The sequence below is a fragment of the Haliotis cracherodii genome, unplaced genomic scaffold (assembly GCF_022045235.1).
Source record: "Haliotis cracherodii isolate W230 unplaced genomic scaffold, xgHalCrac1.p SCAF_15, whole genome shotgun sequence".
NCBI lineage: Eukaryota > Metazoa > Mollusca > Gastropoda > Lepetellida > Haliotidae > Haliotis > Haliotis cracherodii.
The window spans coordinates 29,033,646-29,056,078 of NW_027266270.1; the positions used below are offsets into that span (position 1 = coordinate 29,033,646).

The following is a 22,433-nucleotide window of genomic DNA, read 5'->3' on the forward strand; positions in this document are numbered from 1 at the left end:
GTTTATATGACACTGTTGATAAATTACTACACCGGAAGTAAAATAGGGGAGGTAATCATATGGAAAGTTGGTCATGTGAGTGGTGGTTAGAGTCTTTGAACTATTATTATTTTGACTCATAGAGTCGATATAATGAATCAGTGAAGAAGCTAGACATACGGCCACATACGAAACAACGCCATATATCTGACGTATATTCTGATACAGGTAGGAGTTCTACTGTACTTAATATATATCTACTTAAGCATGTTAAGTGCAATGTTCAGTAGTGTGTCAACACATTACACACAAAACAGCCTTTGTAAACTTTGTGGTAGAACCCCGTTCCACAAAGCGATCATAGCGCAACGGCAGTCCTAAGTCTGTTGTAGGAGTTATGATAACCTTGACGCCACGATAGCTTAGTGGAACGGACGCCTGAATTCTAAAGATAGGCTGTTGTATGGCATTAAATCATAAGTCAACTTTAACGTTTTTGAAATATTATTCTGTTATGTATACTCAATTAGATTATGCTGTGGATCGCATAGATCATGTAGATGTTTGTCTATTCATAAACAATAGGGATTTTTTTGTAAACGGCAATAGATAAAATGCTAAAAAAGCTCGGCCATGTCAAACCAATTATATGAAACTTAGGAATAAGTTATGGTATCAGATACCGGAACTATTCACGACTTTCACTGAATTGGTATGACATGGGAGCTCATTAAGTATTCTATATTTATGATCTTTGTTTTGGGGAAATGGCAGTGAAGAGGTTACTTTTGTTTTTGCAAATATTTCCCATTACCACGATTACAGCAAGATAATAGATATTATCATATATGTGTATTTTTATGGAAAACAAAAGAAACAAGTAAGAATTCTGCATTGATAAGTTCATTGTTAACACATACATGTTAAACTATCAATTTGAAATGTTTTTTTGTTTTAGTGAAACTACTCATCCACAATGTCTGGAGGAAGGTATGGGGCGGTTTCGGGTTACCGGGATGATCCTGGATTCAGTGACTACAGAGATGACCCAGGAAGTAGTAAGTGCACAAGAAATATTTCTGTGCCAGGTGCAACAATGTGCAGCAAGAATCTAAATGAAGTCGAGCCAGTGTAACAGGGTTAGAACTAAACTCAAAAGTTTTATAAGCTGGGTAAAGATAGAATGCCCTTGTTTTGTTAAAACAATTGAAAAAAATTGGAAATTTGTACCATACCACAGGAATTTGTACTAGCCCTAGGCTAGTGGGCTTGTGTTGAGTTCTAACCCTTGTGTAACTCAGGACACGAGGAACACATCCAAGTAAGGTACAATCATGTCAAACAGACCGTATAACATTAATATACCGTATTCGACGTAATAAGCGCCCTGCTCTTATAACTGCCCACAGCGATATTTGCTGATATATTGGCAAGTAAACAATCCTAATTAGCACCCCTTCCGATTGATCAATGTACACAAGACTTATTTATTCGCGTAGATGCACACTCGTGTGTTATATGCACCCTTAATTATGGGCAATAAAATTCTGGAAAAATATATCTGTCGTACATAAACATTTTAGACTGTCAGCATAAACCACGGAATTTATCTTTCAACTCTGTTTTTTTTCCCACCAAAAAAATATTCTAATAAGAGCCCCCTATTTCTAATTTTGAGAGCGCCTTTTACGTCGAATACGGTAAGTCATTAAGCCCCTAACATGTCTGATGAAATAACCCAGGCTGGAGTGTAGATTTAAACCTGCAGCTTGAGCTGGTCAAACTCACTCAACACCACAGTTATGGGCATAAAAGGTGTAATAGGAATAATCAACGCTGATAATGGACACCAGGTCAGCAGCAAGTCAAGTGTCTATAAAAATTCCCAAATTGGAATTAAATTGAATACAATGTGGAAATCGTTTGAATGAATATGCACATGATGCAGTGTTTTTCCAAAATGGCCCAAACTGATCATGATGATGTTTATTTCCCAATTTGCCTGCTATGACAAGTATAGCGGAAGTGCTACTTAGTAAATGTAGATAATTTCGTGTGCCTATACATGGTCTGGGCGGGTGGGGTAGCCTTATGGTTAAAGCATTGCTCATTGCTCCATCCCCGGCCATGATATTGCTGGAATATTGCTAAAAGTGGTGTAAAACCATACTCACTATACATGGTCCAGTAGAGGTAGACTGCTGACAGTAGGCGTCTCAGTTTATAATGGTTTATTCTGCCTCTTATGACGTAAACATGGTAAATATTATGAAACATTGGTGTTGACACTTTGTGTATCATGATCATTGTGTTTCATATGGTGTTTTGTCTAGTATCAATGTCAAAGATATATTTGTCTTCCAGGCACATTTTCTGCTGACGAGGTCTTTGATAAAATCAGAACTAATGTCTTCAAAATCAACAATGGAGGTAAGTCACAAGGTGTTTTATTAGCATAAGCATTGCATGGAAAGAAAGCAATTTATTATCAATGTTAGAGTAAAAGAATAAATTGTTTCATTGTACAATATGTACAAAATGAGAATATTGTTTACAGATTGTTGTGAGAACAATATGAATATTATACATGTTATAAGCATGATAAGTTTTCATTATGAATGATGTGAAATTTCATTATTTCTTGATTGTTTCTTTTAGCAAATGTTGTTGACCGAGCCATGAAAAGTATAGGATCAGAAAGAGACAGCGTCCAACTCAGAGATAAAATGTAAGTGTATTTGAAGTGGATTATTGACAGTCTTTGGTGAAATACTGCTATGAGAAAATGATCTTCACAGCTCAAGCTATGATCATGATGGTGAGTTTGATGTGTCTAGTGCATTAAATCTCAAGGGGCCTCAGATGATTTAGTATCTAGGAGGCCCCAACTAACAAAATCTCATCATGAGTATATGTACACTGTATATATAGCAAGACTATCAAATAAGTCACGCTACGAGACTGGTAATTTATAACAGGGATGGGTGGATTAGAGCTTCTTGTTGTAAGAGGTGACTAACGGGATCGGGTGGTCAGGCTTGCTGACTTGGTTGATGCCTATCATCTTATCCCAATTGCGTGGATCGATGCTCATGATGTCAATCACTGGATTGTCTGGTCCAGACTCGATTTTTTTACAGACAGCCGTCATATAGCTGAAATATTGCTGAGTGCGACATTAAACAACAAGCAAACAAATAAGAAATGTCATATTTTTGGAATACCCTCCCCATGCCCTTGTACATTTTATACATGGCCCTTCCTGAAAAAGTCAAAATGCAAAACCACTACACCCCCCATAGTAAATGACCGGTTCCTAATGTTGCTATGCTTTCTTGTAGCCATGAAACATCACAGAGCACACACCAGCTGGTTCAGACGACCATGAGACTGATTAAATCAGCTGGAAGCAAGAGAATAAACAAGGTTAGAAAACAGGGACAGTGGAATGTGCACTTACAATGATTATGTACCAAAGGCTTGCTCACGATTTGAATTGTCATAAGTATGCTGCGTATTCTTGGTATCCCCTGGGGCGGTCGGGTAGCCAAGTGGTTAAAGCGTTCTCTCACCACACCCATGACCCGGGTTCAAATCCCAACTTGGGTACAATGTGTGAAGCCCATTTCTGGTGTTCCCCACCGTGATATTGCTGGAATATTGCTAAAAGCAGAGTAAAACCAAACTCACTCACTGATTTGATTTGATCCCATGATTTGATGTAGTTTGTTGCATTCATGAGCAGAAGCAAGAAGCTCTGCTTCCATTCAGACAGATTTCAACAGTCCCTGCTGGTAACTTGTACTCATAATGGCTGAGGTGTTTCGTGTTTATCAGGTGTGAGTGAGTGAGTTGGGTTTAACACCACTTTAACAGTATTCCAGTTATATCAGTGCGTGTCAGCTTATGTTGGAGGAAGGCCCCAGGTGATGCAGGTCTCAGACATTTAACGCTTTGGAGAAACCCACAAGCACAGGTATGGTGCTAACAAACCTAGAAACATAATCATAGATTTCTTGAGTGCACAAGGGATGTAATCTACGATGACTGGGCCCCCTGTGCCTCCTTATCAGGTATGAACAAACATTCCATGTATGCATGAGATTGCCAAGCTTTCAGGACACTGAGTGATCAGTCAGTGATCTCCTTATCATAGAAAAACTGTTGTAGTAATCATATGATTGTTTGATTGTTTTTAGACATGTAGAAATTCATGGTTTACTTAAAACAATTTTATGCTTTTGAAACTTATGGCAGAAATTAAACATTATTGTGAAATTTTGCAGCAAACAGCCTAATCAGCTTGTTTCCTTTTAGACATTATAACTTTGTTTCAGTTGACCTGTTATTTTCATGCTATCAACTTCATTGGGAATCCATGTATATCATGTATATGTAGAATTCGTTTTTGTAAAGGAATTTTGAATAGAAATTGAAGCATTCCGAAACTGGAAAGTTGCATATGACATTCATATTGCCCATATCTTGATCATGTGTTAAGATTCTATGAATTGCTTCACTTATATACCTCATGTACCTATGTTACAGATATATGTCTACTGAATTGAATTTTTTACATTTTTTTTTTAATTGATTGGGAAACCAGGGAAGAATAGGTTCTCAATACCTTTGCTTGTCTTAAGACTGAAGACCATCAGGTGGTAAGACTTGTGATGTGTCTGATTTCGTGTCATACCTATAAGTCTGACAATTCGCTGACTAGAGTATTGTCCCTTGGACACACCAGAAAGCTATTATTGTGGGTTCAAATCCCAGTTTGCCCTGATTATGTTTCTAGGCTTGTCAGCACCACACCCATGCCCGTGGGTTTCACCAAAGTGGTAAACATATGAGACCTGCTTCACTTTCCTCCCACATTAAGCTGACCTGCCGTGATATGATTGCGATACTGTTCAAAGCGGTTTTAAACCCAACTCACTCACTCAGTTTCTCACCAATATACCTTTGATCTTTACTTATGCTTTCACTGGTTCACTTTCACTGGTTGCCTTGTCTGGGTCTTCCTTCCTACAGGCCTCCATGATGTAGTATCATTGACTGCGGCATTGTAGGATTTATTGAAAAAAGTAACCATTGTTACCAATAATTTTTGTAAAAAATAATTATGCTTCAGACTGTTGACAAAAAAAGAAGTTGCCTGCCACAAAAATGACATTCTTGCAAGATGATTTTCTTTAAAACAATTGAGGCTGCTAGTTTTAAATAAAAAAATATCAAATGGTCTGTCCTGAAGTAGCAGTCACTAACTTCAATCGATTTGATTCCAGCAACAGAAGCTCCAACTCGATCGTCTGCGGAATGACTTCCAGGAAGCAGTGCAGAGATACCAGTCTCTACAGAGGGTAGGTCTGTTGGCCAGTGTGTATCCTGAATACTGTACTTAGCATGGGACACCTACATTATTCATCCTTGTCTAGCAGTGGTGTAACGACCCTTTTCTAGTCTAGTAGCTACTTTCCATTTCTTATCACTGATTTTGTTCTATCCCTCAAAGATTTGATGGTTTCCATCAAGCATTATACAATGTTTACGAAGGTTGACAATACTCTTACTTTTACACATACATTTCAATGGCACATCCTGAAGACAGACCTTAGTTAAGAAATACAAGGGCAGAAAGGTCATTTATGTGTGTTTGGTGTTTGATAACAAATACTGGCAACCATTGTAACTCTCCTCAATTTTGTTTTGGCACACCAGAAAGGAATACATAGATTGTTCTGTAATGTAATTGTACTTTGGGTTTTCAGAAAGCAGCTGAGAAGGTGAAAACAACTGTGATTATGAGTCCCAAAGGTTCCTCCAAGAAGCCATTGGTGGATGTATCCCCCTATCAGGTGAGGTGTGAAGCTTGCTACACTGTTCCCAGGGGGATGTAGAGTCACTGTCTCCTGTATGCTATCCTTGTGGAAAGAGGTGACAAATTAGGTATTGGGTTTGGTCTGACTGCTTCTGTGTCGTTGTGTCTTGATAGCCTGGATTGCTGTCAGCCACTGGTTGACCTGATCTAGCTTTCATTATCATATACCTATCAATGATATGAAGCATTTTGCATGTACAATAGAGCTAACATGGAGACAGTCATATCACAGGGGGTGTAATAACCAGACCTGTATTACACCAATCTCATTGAAATCATATCTTAGGTACGGCTATCACTAAACAAAGATCTGAGGACATCTTATTACGGGTCACATCAGAACGACCTTTCATCCGACCAATCAAAGCGTTGCTTACCAGATCATGAATATGATTGTTGGAATGTGTTTTCTAATCATGCAATCTCGAAAACATTAAAACAGAGTATTCCGAACGACAGTTACAGCCCGTACGACTGATTCCATCAAAATTATCGTCTATCTCTCGTTTCCGTGGGATAAACGGAAGAGGCGTTGCACAGTATGTCCATACAATTGTAACAATATATTAGACATTCCGGAATGTTCGTTTGTTCAGTTTGCAAAATTATAATCGAGAACAGTGTCAACCTATTTTTATAAGTGTAGTCTGAAATGGAAGTCACCAACGAGTGCCGTAAAGCTCGAGAAAGCTACTTTCTCATTGGCTGATATCGACTTCTTGTTATTCGTTTTAGTGGTCGGTCAAAGTTCGCAAAATGTCGTTCTGACGTGACCCGTAATTGGATGTCCTCAGATCTTTGTTTAGCGGAAGCAAGAACTAAGATCTGATTTTAATGAGATTGGGTATTACACCCCCTGCTGTGCTGATATGGCTTGTCAATGCAGTTTGAATGGGTGACCGATTTCAGCCCGGGTGGTAAGAAATTAGAGCTACTTCCCTTTGTACATCGCCTGCTCATCTGCTCAGCTAGCTTACCTGTAACAAAAACTTCCAAACAAGGTGAAAATATTTTGCATTCACTTGCAAGTAGATACTTTTTACAATTTTATGTTATGGTATATGATAAAAAAGTTATTATCACAGTTTTCATATCCTACCCCATATGAACCCTCGACCCCCATATCAGCCCTCTAACCTTTCTATCATATACCATAACCTCTGTTTATTATCCCCTGCCACAAAGTGGCATTCGGCCATCCATCCACCTCTGAATGGGGAAATACATTCTCAAAAACTACTTATGTTAGAGAAATGAATTTTTACGAACTGATGTTACTGGTCGCCATCGCAAATTGGTGTAAAAAATTGTATATTTAGTTAAGGCCCTTGCTCCATACTTTTCAACATAGTGTGTACCAAATGAAATGGGGGCAAGTTTTCTCAGAAGCTTCTAAAGTTAAAAGAATGAGAGTTTGCAAGCTTATCTATGAGATGCCTATCAAGACTTAGTTTGAAAAAAATTGAGTTATGTCACTCACTCACTCACTCACTCACTATGGAGGGGGATAGTGACAATGCTGTTTTTTTTACAGATGGTCATTATTGAATATTGTTGACTGGCATAAACCATTAACTCACGTTTGTCATAAAAAAAAATCCATTAGTATTTGGTCACATAAATTACCTGTTTGGGTATTTGTTGTGCAGAAGCTGGGTGGTTTTAACAGAGTAGTTTTGTTCAGGATGATGGTACAGCAGACACAAGTCAGCTAATACAGGATAACCGACGGGCACAGCTACAGGAACAACAGGTGGTCATCGAGGATGACCTGGCCCTCATCAGGGAGAGGGAGGAGAGGATTCGACAGCTTGAGGTAGGTGTAGGGAGTTTGTATCATTAGCGCTGATATCAGTATTTTCAGGTATATTACACTTAATGCCGGAACTACTTTCAGCATTTGAACTGTGCTTCAATAATGACTACAATGAGTAAGGAAATATATGAGAAGTGAAACATTTTACAGAGCTCCAGATAACTTTTTGAGCTATTGAGTTTTTACTCAAAGGTTTCTATTTTATATGGGTTATTACATTTTTCATTGGGTAATATTTTTTCACTCATCTATCCATCACTCTATTGGTTTTTTTCCTCAAATGAGTAAACATTTTGACATTTAAAAAAAGAAAGAAATGTTTTAAATGTATATATAGGCTTGACTTGTAAAGTAAATTACCTTGTAATTGTGTTTCAGAAATTAGCTCATTTGTATGCATGCTGAAATAGCTTCATTGGGTATATACTTGTGCTGTTTTTATTATTTGAGTTTTTCATATAATGCATGCATTTCTGTGCACAAGTTAATTGAGAGTAATTGGGGTTTTGAATAATTTTTTATATTTTTTTTATGCAAATACACTGCTTATCTGTAGCTCTGATGTTATATTCATGAAAATGTCAACTTTGTCAGGTCACTCAACAAGCTCACTTGGGCATGTTGGGTTGTCATTGTCAAGTTTAGTACAGTGGAGCCCTGCTTATCCGAAACCCAGATATCTGGTAACCTTGCCTACCAGACATTATTTAGAAACAAAATATATCATAAAATACTTCGGGGGCACGGGTGGCCCAGTCGTCTAAGGCGCCGCGATTCGCTGTGCAGAGTTGCGTCCCTTGGGCACGCCAGAAATCTATGATTGTGGGTTCGAATCCTGGTTCGCCACGATTATGTTTCTAGGTTTGTCAGCACCATACCCGTGCTCCTGGGTTTCACGGAAGTGGTAAACGTCTGAGACCTACATCACTCCGGGCTTTCCTCCCACATTAAGCCGACACGCCGTGATATAACTGGAATAATGTTAAAAGCGGCGTTAAACTCAACTCACTCACTCACTCACTCACTCACTCATAAAATGCTTCATTGATCCGGAAATGCAGTGTCCTGATCCAGACAGTGAATGTCAGTTACTAACAGTGCAAAATACACAGTGCAGTGTCCAACTGACTGATCAACCACCACACTTGTCTTGCAATTCATCATCCGACATCTCAACATCAAAGGGGCAGGTATCATGTGATCATAGGGTTTAACTTATTCCAGATATGATGTAGTTTTTTACTGCATCCAATACTCGATTGCATTTTACAATGGAGGTTGGGGTTTTTCTCTGTTGAATTTGGGTACGGGGGATACACTGGGCATCAATACATATTTTCCAAATCTTTTCATGTTTTTTAATTAACATGCTCAAGTGATTTGATGCACTTCGCGAGGTAGGTTTTATGAAATAACTATCTTGATTATTATATCGATCAGGGTGCCGTTGTACAAGACAGCTTAACACTGTCATAAGTGTATGTTACGGTATGGGAGTTACTATCACCTTAGCACCCAGATTGTCTTGACTGGCCTCCACCATTTTGTTTGAAGCAAATGCAAATGATATGAGAGGTGGAATCTGATTGGGCAACAGGAGGGACATAGAAGGGATATTACTCATTAAAGCAACTGATGGTGCTAGGTGGATCTACCTAACTTTAACGTTTGGGACTGAAATTTAGAGCTACAGTAGGTTATGTGATGAGAATTCAACCTTTCATTCCAGTCTGACATCCTTGATGTAAATGAGATATTCCGAGACCTGGGTGCAATGATACAGGAGCAGGGAGAAACGCTTGGTGAGTACAGGGAGACCTGTTTAGATGTGGTTGGGTGGTTCATCCTAATTCAAATCCTATGTTTCACATTGATTGATACATCTCTGCACAATCTTATTAAAATCAGATCTTAGTTCTCGCTACCGCTAAACAAAGATTTGAGGACATCCCATTACGGGTTACGTCAGACTGACCTTTTGCGAACTTTTACCAACCAATGGAAAGAAGGCAGCTTAATTGAGCTTTATGGCATGAATTTCAAACTGGCGGGTTACGCTTCAAAACATATTTGGACATGTACTCGTTAAAAAAAATTAAAAACTAAGCAAAAGAACACTCTGGAATGGCTAATAGATGGTCTAGATTGTATGAAAACAGACATAAAGCCCATAACTGTCATTTGGAATACCCTGTGTGTGTTTTTTCGAGGTTGCACGATCAAACATCACATTCCAACTGTCACTTTCATGATCTGATAAGCGATGCTCTGATTGATCAGATGAAAGGTCGTTCTGACATGACCGGCAATGGATGTCCTCATATCTTTGTTTAGCAGTAGCAAGAACTAAGATATGATTTTAATGAGATTGATCTCTGGATGAAGAGCTGACAAATTTCAGGTTGCATCAGGTGAACCCCATCAGTGAACCAGCCAATCAAACAAAAGGTTCTAGTGGTGTAACAATACTGTAGTGTATCATGATACGAGGCCCACGATACCATGCATGGATTTACAAACCCAATATCACGATACATACAGTACATTTCATTACAAGTTATAATGATATAAAAACATACGAATAATAACAGTAACCAGCTTACACAGATTCCCTGGTATTTCCTGGTTAGCTATAAATAGCATAACATTCACATTGCCTCAAGCCTGTATGTTTCTGCCCATCTTCGACTCTCTGAAATTTAAAAAGGAATAATACAGAGTAGTGATTCACCTGCAAGTAGAAAGAATGTCAACTTATTATCTTGATAAGTTATGTATTGGGATATGAATCGTATCGCAACCTTAGTATCAGGATACGTTTCGCAGTCCCACTGTATTGTTACACCTCTAATGGGTTCCTGAGCCAATCAGATGTCAGTTATCTATAAAGGTTTCATTTCTCTACCCCCTTCTGTGTTTGATTCAGAAATTTTTTGTCTAAAAAAAAAAATCCAACAAAAGACAAATGTTGAAGAATCAGATGAGTGTACCAAGAATGTAGAGGCTTCCACACTCTGATGAGAGACCTCACCTGATGTGACCGCCTCCGGATGGTTTGTCAGATCTTGATACTGAAGGGAGAGGTATCAGTTCTTAAGTAATAGGTCTGATTTTCATGAGGGTGTACTTTCTTCTTTGTGCATGAACTCATCTGCACCTAGGGACTGTTATTACAACATGGGAATGGATGATGACAGTTGGTGCATCTGTGACTAGGTATTATCTGAACAACAACTAGCTGAGACTGATTGTGTTTGCATCATACGCTGATGGTAACGCTAATCCGGCTTTGCTAAATTCTTCTGGCATCTGTCAAACATATTGTCTAGGCTTAAAAAAAATATAAGAATTGGTTCTCAGGCAATGACTTTTGAAAATATAGTGCAGGTGGGCGGTGTCTTTTTGTGGTTTTTCTGCTTGTTCAAACTAGTATGTAACCAAATAAATAGTTGTGTACCTAACTGTGTGCTATGTGCTATATTAGATCGCATTGTTTTTAAGTATTGGATTTTTTTTTTAAAACTGGAAATAAGAAATGAAACGTGTCATACTTTATGATGATGCGGGCGGTGCCTGAGAACCAAGGCTATTACTTTTTTGAAACCATATTATAGTTTCTAGATGCTTTCACTACCAACCATTGGGCCAGTGCTTAAGATATGGCTTTAATGTTGGTGATGTAATTTTTAAAATATTTTTGGCAAATTCCTTTCACGACTTTCTCTACAGACACAATAGAGGCTAATGTAGAGAAGGCGTATGGTAATGTGGAGACAGGCAATGAGCAGCTGGTGAAGGCGTCGCAGTATCAGGTAGGTGCTGGTACTACAGTTGAACATCTATCTTAATTTCAGGAATACATGGAACCAAATCAAGATTATCTTAAAAATCCTGAATTTAGCCTAAACAATGGCTCAAGAGTACAATAGCCTTATCCCCCTGTTGGGGGACTCCAGAACAATAAACTTTTTTTGTGTGTGGTACATGGGACTGTGTTTTGTTGATTGAGTTAGTTCCCTTTGCACAGAAAACAACAAGCTCACAACCATGCTTGGAGTTGAACTCACAACCGAATGAACGTTGTGTTTACAATCAAGGGATGGCTGCCGTGACGCTGAATACTCTTACCCCAGCTTAAATATTTTACTTTGTTTGTCAATTTGAATTTCTATTTCATTCCAACTATCATGTAATTGGTACAGTAAGAATGTAAGGGAGATGTTAATTGATTTTCCTTTCGTCTACAATCTTGAACCAATCTGATTATACAAACAACAAAGTAAATTAATCTAGAAAACATGGTCAGTTGTAAACCTTCTCAAAATGAACTATGATGACATTCCCAAAGACATAAACAAAAGTATAAACGTTGCTACATTTGGGGCTAGAGGGCAAATTCCAAGATTCTTGTAATGGTCGTACCCACACTGGTGCTAGAGATGTTACCGAGAGTGTAACGAAAGTTTCATGTGCTGGGAAGGATCTTGATGAAACAATGGACACCATCTTGAATCAACGAATATTTTCTCTTACCAACTTGAGGCTCCAAAATTTAAAGTTCAACTCTTTTAGAAGAAAAACTGTATAGTTTTCTTTGTCCAACAAGAATTCTTTTTTTCATTATGTCTCCTGTTAGTAATATAGACCCTCTTATTCAATATAAAATGTTATGTATAAATTCTACATCACTATCAGTGATTCAAGAAGCCACCTGCAGTTTTAACTCCACAGCAGAATGACTTTCATAAATACATAAATTACCCGGTAAATGGATGGATGGATGGATGGATGGATGGATAATGGATATATAACTGACTTTTATTTTTATTTTGACCGACCTTGTGTGGAAAAGTTGGAATAAATCTGTAAAACATAAAATTAGATGTTGCCTAGAGAAAGACAGTACAAACATGTGGTAAAAACGGTACCTTGATTGACGGACATGCTCATAATTCAAGTTGAAAATATCAGCCTTTTCACCCATATAGCCATTCATGTGTACTTCATCATTGGTGAGTAAGGGATGGCTTAGAAACCACAGGCAGATCTGTAGTACAAATTTTCAAGTACAGGTCTGTCCTATAGAACAAATGATTAAATTGTAGTTACTTCATTGTGGTTTGAAAGCCTACTTTCCATGCTAATTCATTGTATTTTGTCCCTGCCAGAAATCCTCCCGAAAGAAGATGTGCTGTCTGCTGGTGGTGTTCTTAGTCATAGCCATCATTGTCACTATCATACTTGTGGTGACTCTAAAATAATGGCTTCAGCTGGGACCACTGTATCCATTGGACAAAACACACTGAGCCGGTGGTGCATTCCTCTACCACAAGCTGGCCTGGACGATAGTGCTACAATTAAAATGTTCTTGCGGATGTCAAGTTGTGACCAGGTCAAACCTTTGACAAATATTCTACTCAAAGGGTGCTCATATAGCTGACTATTTGAGGCGCCAGATTGGGTGTGGCTGATCCCTGCATTGGATAAATTATTGTTTGGCATTATTTATGAAACGATTGACCAAAGTAATGATACTTAGTGCACTCGTGGGATTGTCTTCTAATACAAAATGCATGTACATGATGACTTGTTATACACAATAAAATGAAAGTTAAAATACTTTTTTGGACTAAGGTAAGTTTTGAAGCCGTTGTTAGCTCAATGGAATTGGATTTTCTAAACGTCAGTAGACAGTCAGTTCCTTTGATGACTAAATAGTCCTTATACTGCCAATCCCTCACCAGTGCATTGTGTATCATGAAAAAGTGTATCATTCACAAATTAATGAGTGTCTGCCACAACGAAGATTTTTCAAGAGGAAGGAAAACAATTCAAGATGGCTGGCAATAACAACATGAACATTTGAATCAACAAATAATGTGACTTGTATAAAAACAAACACCACATATATGGGGCACATATGTGGTGTCTGATTGTTTTATAGTGTATATATCCAATATCTGTGTTTTCACTATTTATTCCATGCCTGACATGAAACTGCTGTCACCCGTCATTGTTTGAGTACAACAAGCACTTTAGCAGGAATGAGAGGATGTTTCACTACAAGGGTTTTATTCATCGGCAATACTTCACAGGTTTGCAGACACCTCCATCACCCATGAATATATACGGTCACTGGGCGGTGTAGTCACTATTTTTAACCACTGAGGGGCGGTCTGGTAGCCTAGTGGTTAAAGCGTTCGCTCGTCACGCTGAAGACCCGGGTTCGATTCCCGACATGGGTACAATGTGTGAAGCCCATTTCTGGTGTCCCCTGCCGTGATATTGCTGGAATATTGCTAAAAGTGGCGTAAAAACATACTCACTCACTCACTAACTCATTAACCACTGAGTCAAACAGATTCCTGATTCGTGTGAGTGTTCAGACCAGTGAGCATTCATATTACATATGAATAGGACTTTTGTCCATCTACTCGTTACATTGTTTCAATATCTGGCAATGGTAGGGTTCACACAAGATTCATACATGGAGTAGGCTCATTTGACTTCTGTGAGTTCTGTGAGGCCTCACTTCATTAGCATACTATAAATCAGGGCTGGGACAAGTCCAAATTTATTACCCGGCATACCAGACACCGTATTACCCTTCCCTACTTGGGCACCCACTATAGGTCTCAAGAGTTGGGTACAAAATGTCTGAATGGTAATACCGGTAGTTTCACCCCACATCGTATAAAACGATCTGATGATCCATACACTGAAGTTTATAAAACACCTTATCCTTTCAAAAGGTCAGAATGAATGCTTGCATAGTCAGAAATGTGAACATTAGCTATACTTGTAGTGTAACCATGGAATTTTATTGTTATTGTCAATAAAAAGTATATCACATGACTAACCACGGGTCTTGGTAGTCATGTGGGTACCCGGGTCCTACTCAGGACCCTCCGACCCGAGGTACCAATCCCAGCTCTTCTATAAATAGCCATGTGTCGCTTCACTAAAGGCTGCATCTATACATGGGTGATGAAGGAACGCAGTGTATACAAACCCATGGAGTATTAACAGTTGGTTTGCGGTATGATGTCTGCAAACTGAAATTCAATATATTAAGTTTGCGTATTGTTTTCTGATTTTTCAATTTGTATATAAAACAGATGGCAATAGAGCTGTATGTGTATGAATCATACTTACAACTGTGCTACATCCCTGCAGATTTGTATCAAACATTCCAATCAGCCCAATCAGGTTTTTCTATTCCATTTCCTTACAGTATTGTTAAAGACAATACTGATTCATCCTGTACAAGAGACACAGCTAACTTGAGGATCGGGTGGGCACACCATGTGACCTGTTTGACATCTCATATTGTTGTGTATGCTGTCAGTTAATGGTTGCCTATTTGAGACAACTGGTAGATTATCAATCTCATTAAAATCAGATTGTTTGCTTTAGTGTGATGCCTCTCTGCATGGAGACCTGAGGACACCTCTAAGGGGGCTTGCATGCAGTAAATCCTGACTTCTAAATGAAGGATGAGCCAGTCAGATGTCAGCTTTCTAAAACGATACCGCTTTATTTCTTTACCACCACAATTTTGAAATTTTGATCTCAGCAAAGAAAACCGGCACAGAACACAAATATACTCTCAATATGACAGGATGTAGAAAATATCCTCAATGCTATTATAGCCTGGCTTTTGTTTTTTGCATTCGGAACTCCTCAGTTATATTCTTTTTCCCAAATACAGAAATGAGATATGTTTGTCTGAATGATTCTCTCAGTCGTACCGAGAATTTTCAAGCCTTGATGCTGATTGGCTGATAAATATTCACCAGGCGCGACCTCCTTGGAAGGTGATGCCAGAACTGTTCACACTATATTGGAGTAAAAGATCTGATTTTACTGAGTGTTGTAGATTATTTACCAACTCCAGTAATTGAACAAGTCAATCCTCCGTCAGAAAACTTTGGCATGATTCAAATTCTCAGGGCAAAAAGCTATTTCTGCTGATGTTGATGTTCATAATAATTGAATTAGCTTCAACTTGTTCAGATACTGTAGGGCTAAGGAAGTCAGGTAGTCTCTGTTTGCATCAGCACCAGGTCCATCTCATGAAGCTTTCCTTTCCTGTTATGAAAAGAAAGTATCGTTTAGATAAATTGGTTTGCAGATGCAGAGGTGCCATCCATCACAATTTTTTATGGACTTATTTTCATATTTTGCTTGAGTGACTTATATTACAATTCTGTACAGTAAGAAATGATTATCTTTCCTGTAAGTATATAGTTATTGTCACACATCCAACCAAGTAATAGTCAACTAATAATCACTTGTTGTAACTTAAAAGTTTGACAGTTCTAGGAGTTCGGGTGATAAAATGCCATGTAAAGGGAAATACTGCAGTTTCTGTTATTATTCACATGATTTTACACCAAAATAATGTGAATGTATTGTATCTTATGTATTGCGATAGAGGGCTTTAAGTTGATGTCTTGTATCGTGGTCTTCGTATCGCGATACGATACTGTATCCACATCGCTACACCACAAAGTTACTATAGACTCATAAATCATATAGACCCCTAGCGTGTTTTTAAGAAAAACAAAAACATTCTCATTACTGCATGTAAAAGATGGTGTATTTTCATCAAATGTGAACAGTTAATCATGCAAATAATGAGAACTGTTTATTTTTTAGAATAAAATGCTAATTTATGTGCCCACTTATCCCAGATATTGCTAGTTATGTCAGTTTGGGGTTGGCATCATGGGGCCTGATGAGCCTTAACAAAGAGGGGACGGTCGGGTAGCCTAGTTGTTAAAGTGTTCGCTCGTCACACCGAAGACCTGGGTCAGATTCCCGACATGTGTACATAGTGTAAAGCCCATTTCTGGTGTCCCCCACAGGGAAATTGCTGGAATATTGCTAAAAGTGGCGTAAAACCATACTCTCTTAACAAAAAGCGATAAAGAAATTGATCCTGAAAAGCACTGTTGTCTTAGTTTATTACACTGACTGCAAACTTAAATGTTTGCCCCATCAAGTGTTTAAGTGTAATAGTCTTTTATATTATGACATCTGGGCAGCTGATATATTTCACAAAAACAGAAATGAAAAAGAGACCACCCACTCATCTGTTCAGTTCTTGATTGTCATTGCCTACAAACAGTTTTGTTGACCTTACAGGTTAAATGTATCTTTTGTTTGTATCTATTCAGTGTGGACTTTATCAAACGTTCAGTTAAAGCTTTACCGTATTCGACATAATAAGCGCCCATGGTGATTTTTGCTAATATATTGGCTAGTGAAAATCCCAATTAGCACCTCTGATTGATCAATGTACACAAGACTTATTTATTCGCATATATTACGCCCTCGTGTGTTATATGCACCCTTAATTATGGGCTATTAAATTCTGGAAAAATATATCTGTCGTACATAAACATTTCAGGCTGTCAGCATAAACCACGAAATTTATCTTTCAAGTCTGTTTTTTTTCCACCAAAATAGTATTCTAATAAGAGCCCCCTATTTCTAATTTTGAGAGCGCCCTGGGCGCTTATTGCGTCGAATACAGTATGTTGACTACATTTATCTTTAATATTGTTACCAATGCTTGAGAAACACATTGCTGCTAATGCCAATGATCTGGTTGAGTTTCAAGAAGTGATTCCTCAGTGAATTAATCTGAAATTGCTTGTGTGAATGATGGCTTCACTTGGCCCTCATGTAATCATCACACTACCATTTAGCAAGTTTAGGAGATAAACGTCATGTTACCAGATTTGTGGGTCTTATTGAGTATTTGGCCACAGACATTTCTGTTGGAACTGATTATGTTATTGTCCATCCCTATACACAGCCTGAGTGTAGTCTTGAGTTGCTGACTCGTCCTCAGTTATCCAAGGTATTTATGATAATAGAATGAAGATATTATACCCTGGCTCATTGAGGATGGAAACAAACACGCAATGAATTTCTGCAAGCCTTTGTTAGTTGTACAGCAATTGTTAATTTTCACTATTTGATTTAAGATAACTTCTCTGCACAACCTCGGTACACAATGAGACCTAACATAATTGATTGTTTTCCTTTCAAATGTACCACCTAAAGGGCGGGAGAGTAGCCTGGTGATTATTGTGTAGACTTGTCAAGCTGAAAAACAAGCTCTCACTCACTCACTCACTCACTCACTCACTCACTCACTCACCTTTCATTTGAGTCTTCTAACTTATATTACACTACGCAGTGGGTTAAAACTAATGACTATATCTTCTACAGATGTCTGTTATATACTGTAAATCTTGAAATTAAAGCGAGCGTGAATTAAATGTGAAAAATGTGAGTGGTCTTTGTTCGCATTAATGAATCTTCACATTTATGTCTTCAAAATGACTAACAACAATAAGATGGCCTCACTGCAAACTTTGGATAGCTTCTTCTTCTAATTGGGGATTTAACATGCGCCTTCCGCACACGGACATGATGGAGACACATTAATTTCAAGATTTACAATACCGGGTATATAATTACCTCTAGATACACTGCATATTTGTTTTTAATAAACAATAGTGTCGCATCACACATATTTACCCAATATTATCTTTTTCAACTGGCATACCTGTATTTCTATATAGATCTCTTAGTGCAAAATACATTGAGAAGGTTCTTCATCTTGTATATTGTTAGGCAAGTAACTTGTTGTTGTGAGTTAATGTTAATGTTAGACGCTTGGGGCAGCACACTAACAGCTGCATAAATTAGAAATGTCCTCACACAACATTTTAAGCAGAAAAAGGTCCTCTCATTGGTGTAAAAAAATACCAAATAGACTGGACACTATGGAGTTAAAATATCTGGCTACCAAAGAAAACTATCAATACCCAATGTAAAATATAATTTGTGCGTAAACCTTGGGGATGGGTTTCACCAAAGAGGTAGATGTGAAAGACCACTTAAGGTTTTCCTTCCATGTTAAGCTGACATGATATGATAGCTGAATTCCTGTTCACACCGCTGTTAATCCAAACTTACTGTTCTATAATAGATAAAGATACTTGAGCTAAGCATAAAAAGACAGCTACAAACCACAATATTTCATTGGAATCATTGTCTGAGTATGAAATATTTGTACTTTTCATGCTACCACCCTATGACGCCATATCTATCATGTCTATTGTTTATTTAACACTGAAAATGAGAAAGATCATCTGACATTATTTCATAACAATTAACATCATGTAAAAATCATGAAATGTTCACAGTAAAATAGAAAAGACACCTCAGTGTGGTGAAGAGGTCATTATTGTTTTTTTTTATGAAAATGAGCACCACTCAGTTTTATTTCTTGTTTAATGGCGTTTAATTGTCATTATGACAAAAGATGTCTCTATTGGGAAATCTGGATGTGGTGTGCCATTTGTTTTGCATGTATTGATTTTTTTACCTTAGTTTTTTTCATTGTTATCAGCAATATTTCATTTTAATAATACCAAGGCATCAAAAAGAAATTGATGTGAATAAAGAAATATTGGCTGCAACATTTGGATAAAACAAAGTGGTTTTTTCTACTGTATATATGATTAAAAATAAGCTTTCCTTTTCTACATGGTGGACTATTTTGTTACTATTGAAGAGGGATTAATGAATTGGTCTTGTCAGTTTATATAATTAGATATTCTTATTTTATTTGTAAAATGTATTTTTCCTCAGAACATCGTGAATACTTCTTGGGTAGGTATACACCGCGTTCCTCAATATCCCATGAATATGTAATGGCCATAACCGTCTGAGTCCCTTGATTGGACTTCAATCACAGATTAGATTGGTTGGTTTGTTGTTTAACGCCACACTCAGCAATATTCCAGATATATGACAGCGGTCTGTAAATGATTGAGTCTGGACCAGACAATCCAGTCATAGATATCATGAGCATCAATCCACGTATTTGAGATCGATAACATGCGTCAATCAAGTCAGCGAGCCTGACCACCTGATCCCGTAAGTCAACCACGGACCTACTGATCCGAGATTCAACGCCTTTACCACATGACCAGAAAGGTTACCTCGGTCAGCAAATTGACAAGGTGAGGATTTCATCTATGGGATAACTCAGCGCCCTGCTACATCCTCCCCCATCAACAGATGTATGCTACTGAGACTTATTTTGCTAAAAAATTGATATGAACATGCTCCTCCCCACATTGGGTGAATTGTCCACATGACCAAAGAGGTTAACCCCATCTGCAATTACTGACTCCATGCCCTGCTACAAATGTCTATGGCCACTATTGGTGTATTTGCGACTGTTTTTAATGAGCTTATGAAATGAATCTGTTTATTACTCATGGACGTCCAATGAGCCTTAATTTGTTACTGTATGAGCCATTGCCTGGTATTGTGGTCTGATGTAAGCTGAATACTGATAGGTCAGAGCTGTGGCTGGCTTCCCCCTTGCTGAAACCAGGCCTTTACTTAATTCGTTGAGGGAGGAACGTACCATATACAAACCCATGAAATACTGATGATGATCTTAGGAGTGTACTTACGTTTTTTTCCCAGCATAATACAGCCCATCATCATTACTTTAAAGATTTTGTATACACAACAATATGCAGTCAAGTTGCCATTTTTTGCAACCAATCACGACACGATCTATTTCCAGCAAGAGGGAAACCACTGAACACTCATTACGTCACAAAAACGGGAATATGATTCTGGGTTAGAATTGGTCCCCAGCAACAGATGCTGGTCATACGTGGCTACAAAATTGATCGGGTGGTCAGACTCTGTGACTTGCTTGATAGCGTGTACTCGTACCCCAGCGATGTGGTCATTGCTTACAATACCTGGATCACTGGATTGTCTGGTTACAGGTTGCGATCATGGTCTTAAGGCTGGAGTATTGCTTTGTGAGTGCGGGTTTAAACAGCAGAGCAACAAAACAATTTTGTGCTCTTTACCTTCGTTCAACATCAGGCAATGATAGTATTCTCATTGTTCATGCATGGAGTACGGTTCATTGGACTTCCACAAGTTAAAAACTGCCTCATTTCATTTGCTAACCACTCGCCACTATTACTCCATGTATTAACATTTGATGTAGGAACCATCTTCCCAAAGCAAGAGAGTTAACTGACTTTAAAAGTCCAGTTTCCACCGTTGCCGAACCAGGCTGGAATTCCTGGGCTCAATCGAATCGCCACCTGTGTCTATTACGAATTATGTCCCTTCTATGCCTCTCCTATGGACCAATCACTTGCATTTGCTTCAAACAAAATGGCGGCGTCCAGTCAAGACGATCTGATCGATAATCAAGATCTATGTTGTGATAAGAAAAGTCTTAATTCGCAAAGTGCATCAAATCACGTGAGCACCTTGAAACATGAAAAGATTTCGAAAATATCTGTTGACAATGAGTTGCTGGTGCACATGCCTTGCAAAACCTGTAATCGACCGAAATCTGCATGACAGTTTACGAACGATTTCGTTGTGTGATTTTGATTGGACTGTGCACAGACTCGTTAGTCCAGCCAAAATATAACTCCATTATCCGGCAAGGGTGAAAACTGGACTTTTATAGTCGGTTAACTCACTTGCTTCGGGAAGACGTGAAGGAACGTAATGTATACAAAACCTGTGAAGTATTGATGAGGACTACGACCAGGTTCCTCCCTGGTCAGACATTGTAGGATGTGTGTGCATGACACCTGTGGTAATATCTGGTGCGTGTAGTTTGCAGTGTTTCCCATGAAAACATTCTGCGGAAGAATATGTTGTATCAGTTATCCATCTTGGCATTTAGTCCAGCTTGTGAAGGCCACCATCAATTAATTATAAGATTTCATCCACATTTTTTTAACATTATGAGGCAAGAGGCCTTTGTTTTGAACAAACTGCTCCAAGCAGTTCTGTACTCTTTATGTCCTTGTGATTCACATGATGCATGAATACTTGGAACTTTCATGTAGCGTGTCATCTCATGATGAAGGAAAGAAAGGAGTGAACATATGTTGTTGTTACTGCGGGGCAATAAAATTATGTGAGGCGACTGGGTTGAAAATCTAATAATCATTTTTTAATGGCCTTACTTATTTTTTTTGGGTTGAGTTGTCAAGAAAACAACATATTGCTATTTAACTGTGATATTCCTGTGGTGTAAGCATTTTTAAGCTGCATACATGATCATTAAATGTTTAGAAAAAGACAGCCTTGTGTTATTTGTTTTTAACTCAACTAAAGGAGTGTGTATATATAGGGCATATCACATCAAAAAAGGAAAAAAGGCAGGAGTAAAAATCTTATTATTTATTTATTTTTGCTTTGGGGTTGGTCATCTGCTCCAAACCCCATCAGACCAAACCTCACATCATCCAGAGCACAGTTAATACAGATTATCTGCACTTTTACTTGTCTTTGACAAACAGACTTGTGGCCGTGTCTCTCCCTAGCAATCCATCGTCTATCTGCACCAAACTGCATTTCACCTTGACCAATTTGAATCTATCTGCACCAGACTACACTTCATCGAGACCAAATTGAATCTCTCTGCTCCAAACTGCATTTCATCTGGACCAAATTGAATCTCTCTGCTCCAAACTGCATTTCGGGGGCACGGGTGTCCCAGTCGTCTAAGGCGCCGCGATTCGCTGTGCAGAGTTGCGTCCCTTGGGCACGCCAGAAACCTATGATTGTGGGTTCGAAACCATGTTCGCCCCGATTATGTTTCTAGGTTTGTCAGCACCATACCCGTGCTCGTGGGTTTCACCGAAGTGGTAACTGTCTGAGACCTGC

At 38.4% G+C, this 22,433-nt stretch overlaps 1 protein-coding gene across 1 annotated transcript; it reads left to right on the top strand.

The window, feature by feature from the left end:
• The first annotated feature begins 72 nt into the window (after nucleotides 1-72).
• LOC139462482 (syntaxin-12-like) lies at nucleotides 73-14,288 on the top strand. The gene is made up of 11 exons (XM_071244241.1): nucleotides 73-207; nucleotides 938-1,037; nucleotides 2,344-2,409; nucleotides 2,638-2,707; nucleotides 3,321-3,405; nucleotides 5,268-5,342; nucleotides 5,751-5,837; nucleotides 7,545-7,676; nucleotides 9,406-9,478; nucleotides 11,406-11,488; nucleotides 12,845-14,288. The coding sequence occupies exons 2-11, from the start codon at nucleotides 956-958 to the stop codon at nucleotides 12,935-12,937; spliced, it is 846 nt and encodes a 281-aa protein (XP_071100342.1). The 5' UTR covers nucleotides 73-207; nucleotides 938-955; the 3' UTR covers nucleotides 12,938-14,288.
• Nucleotides 14,289-22,433: the final 8,145 nt, after the last annotated feature.

Bases quoted from the DNA above. Each gene is read 5' to 3' on its own strand.
- LOC139462482 (XM_071244241.1), top strand. From the start codon at position 956: ATGTCTGGAGGAAGGTATGGGGCGGTTTCGGGTTACCGGGATGATCCT. The intron at 2,708-3,320 runs GTAAGTGTATTT...GCTTTCTTGTAG, and splicing joins GTCCAACTCAGAGATAAAAT to CCATGAAACATCACAGAGCA. The intron at 9,479-11,405 runs GTGAGTACAGGG...CTTTCTCTACAG, and splicing joins GGAGCAGGGAGAAACGCTTG to ACACAATAGAGGCTAATGTA.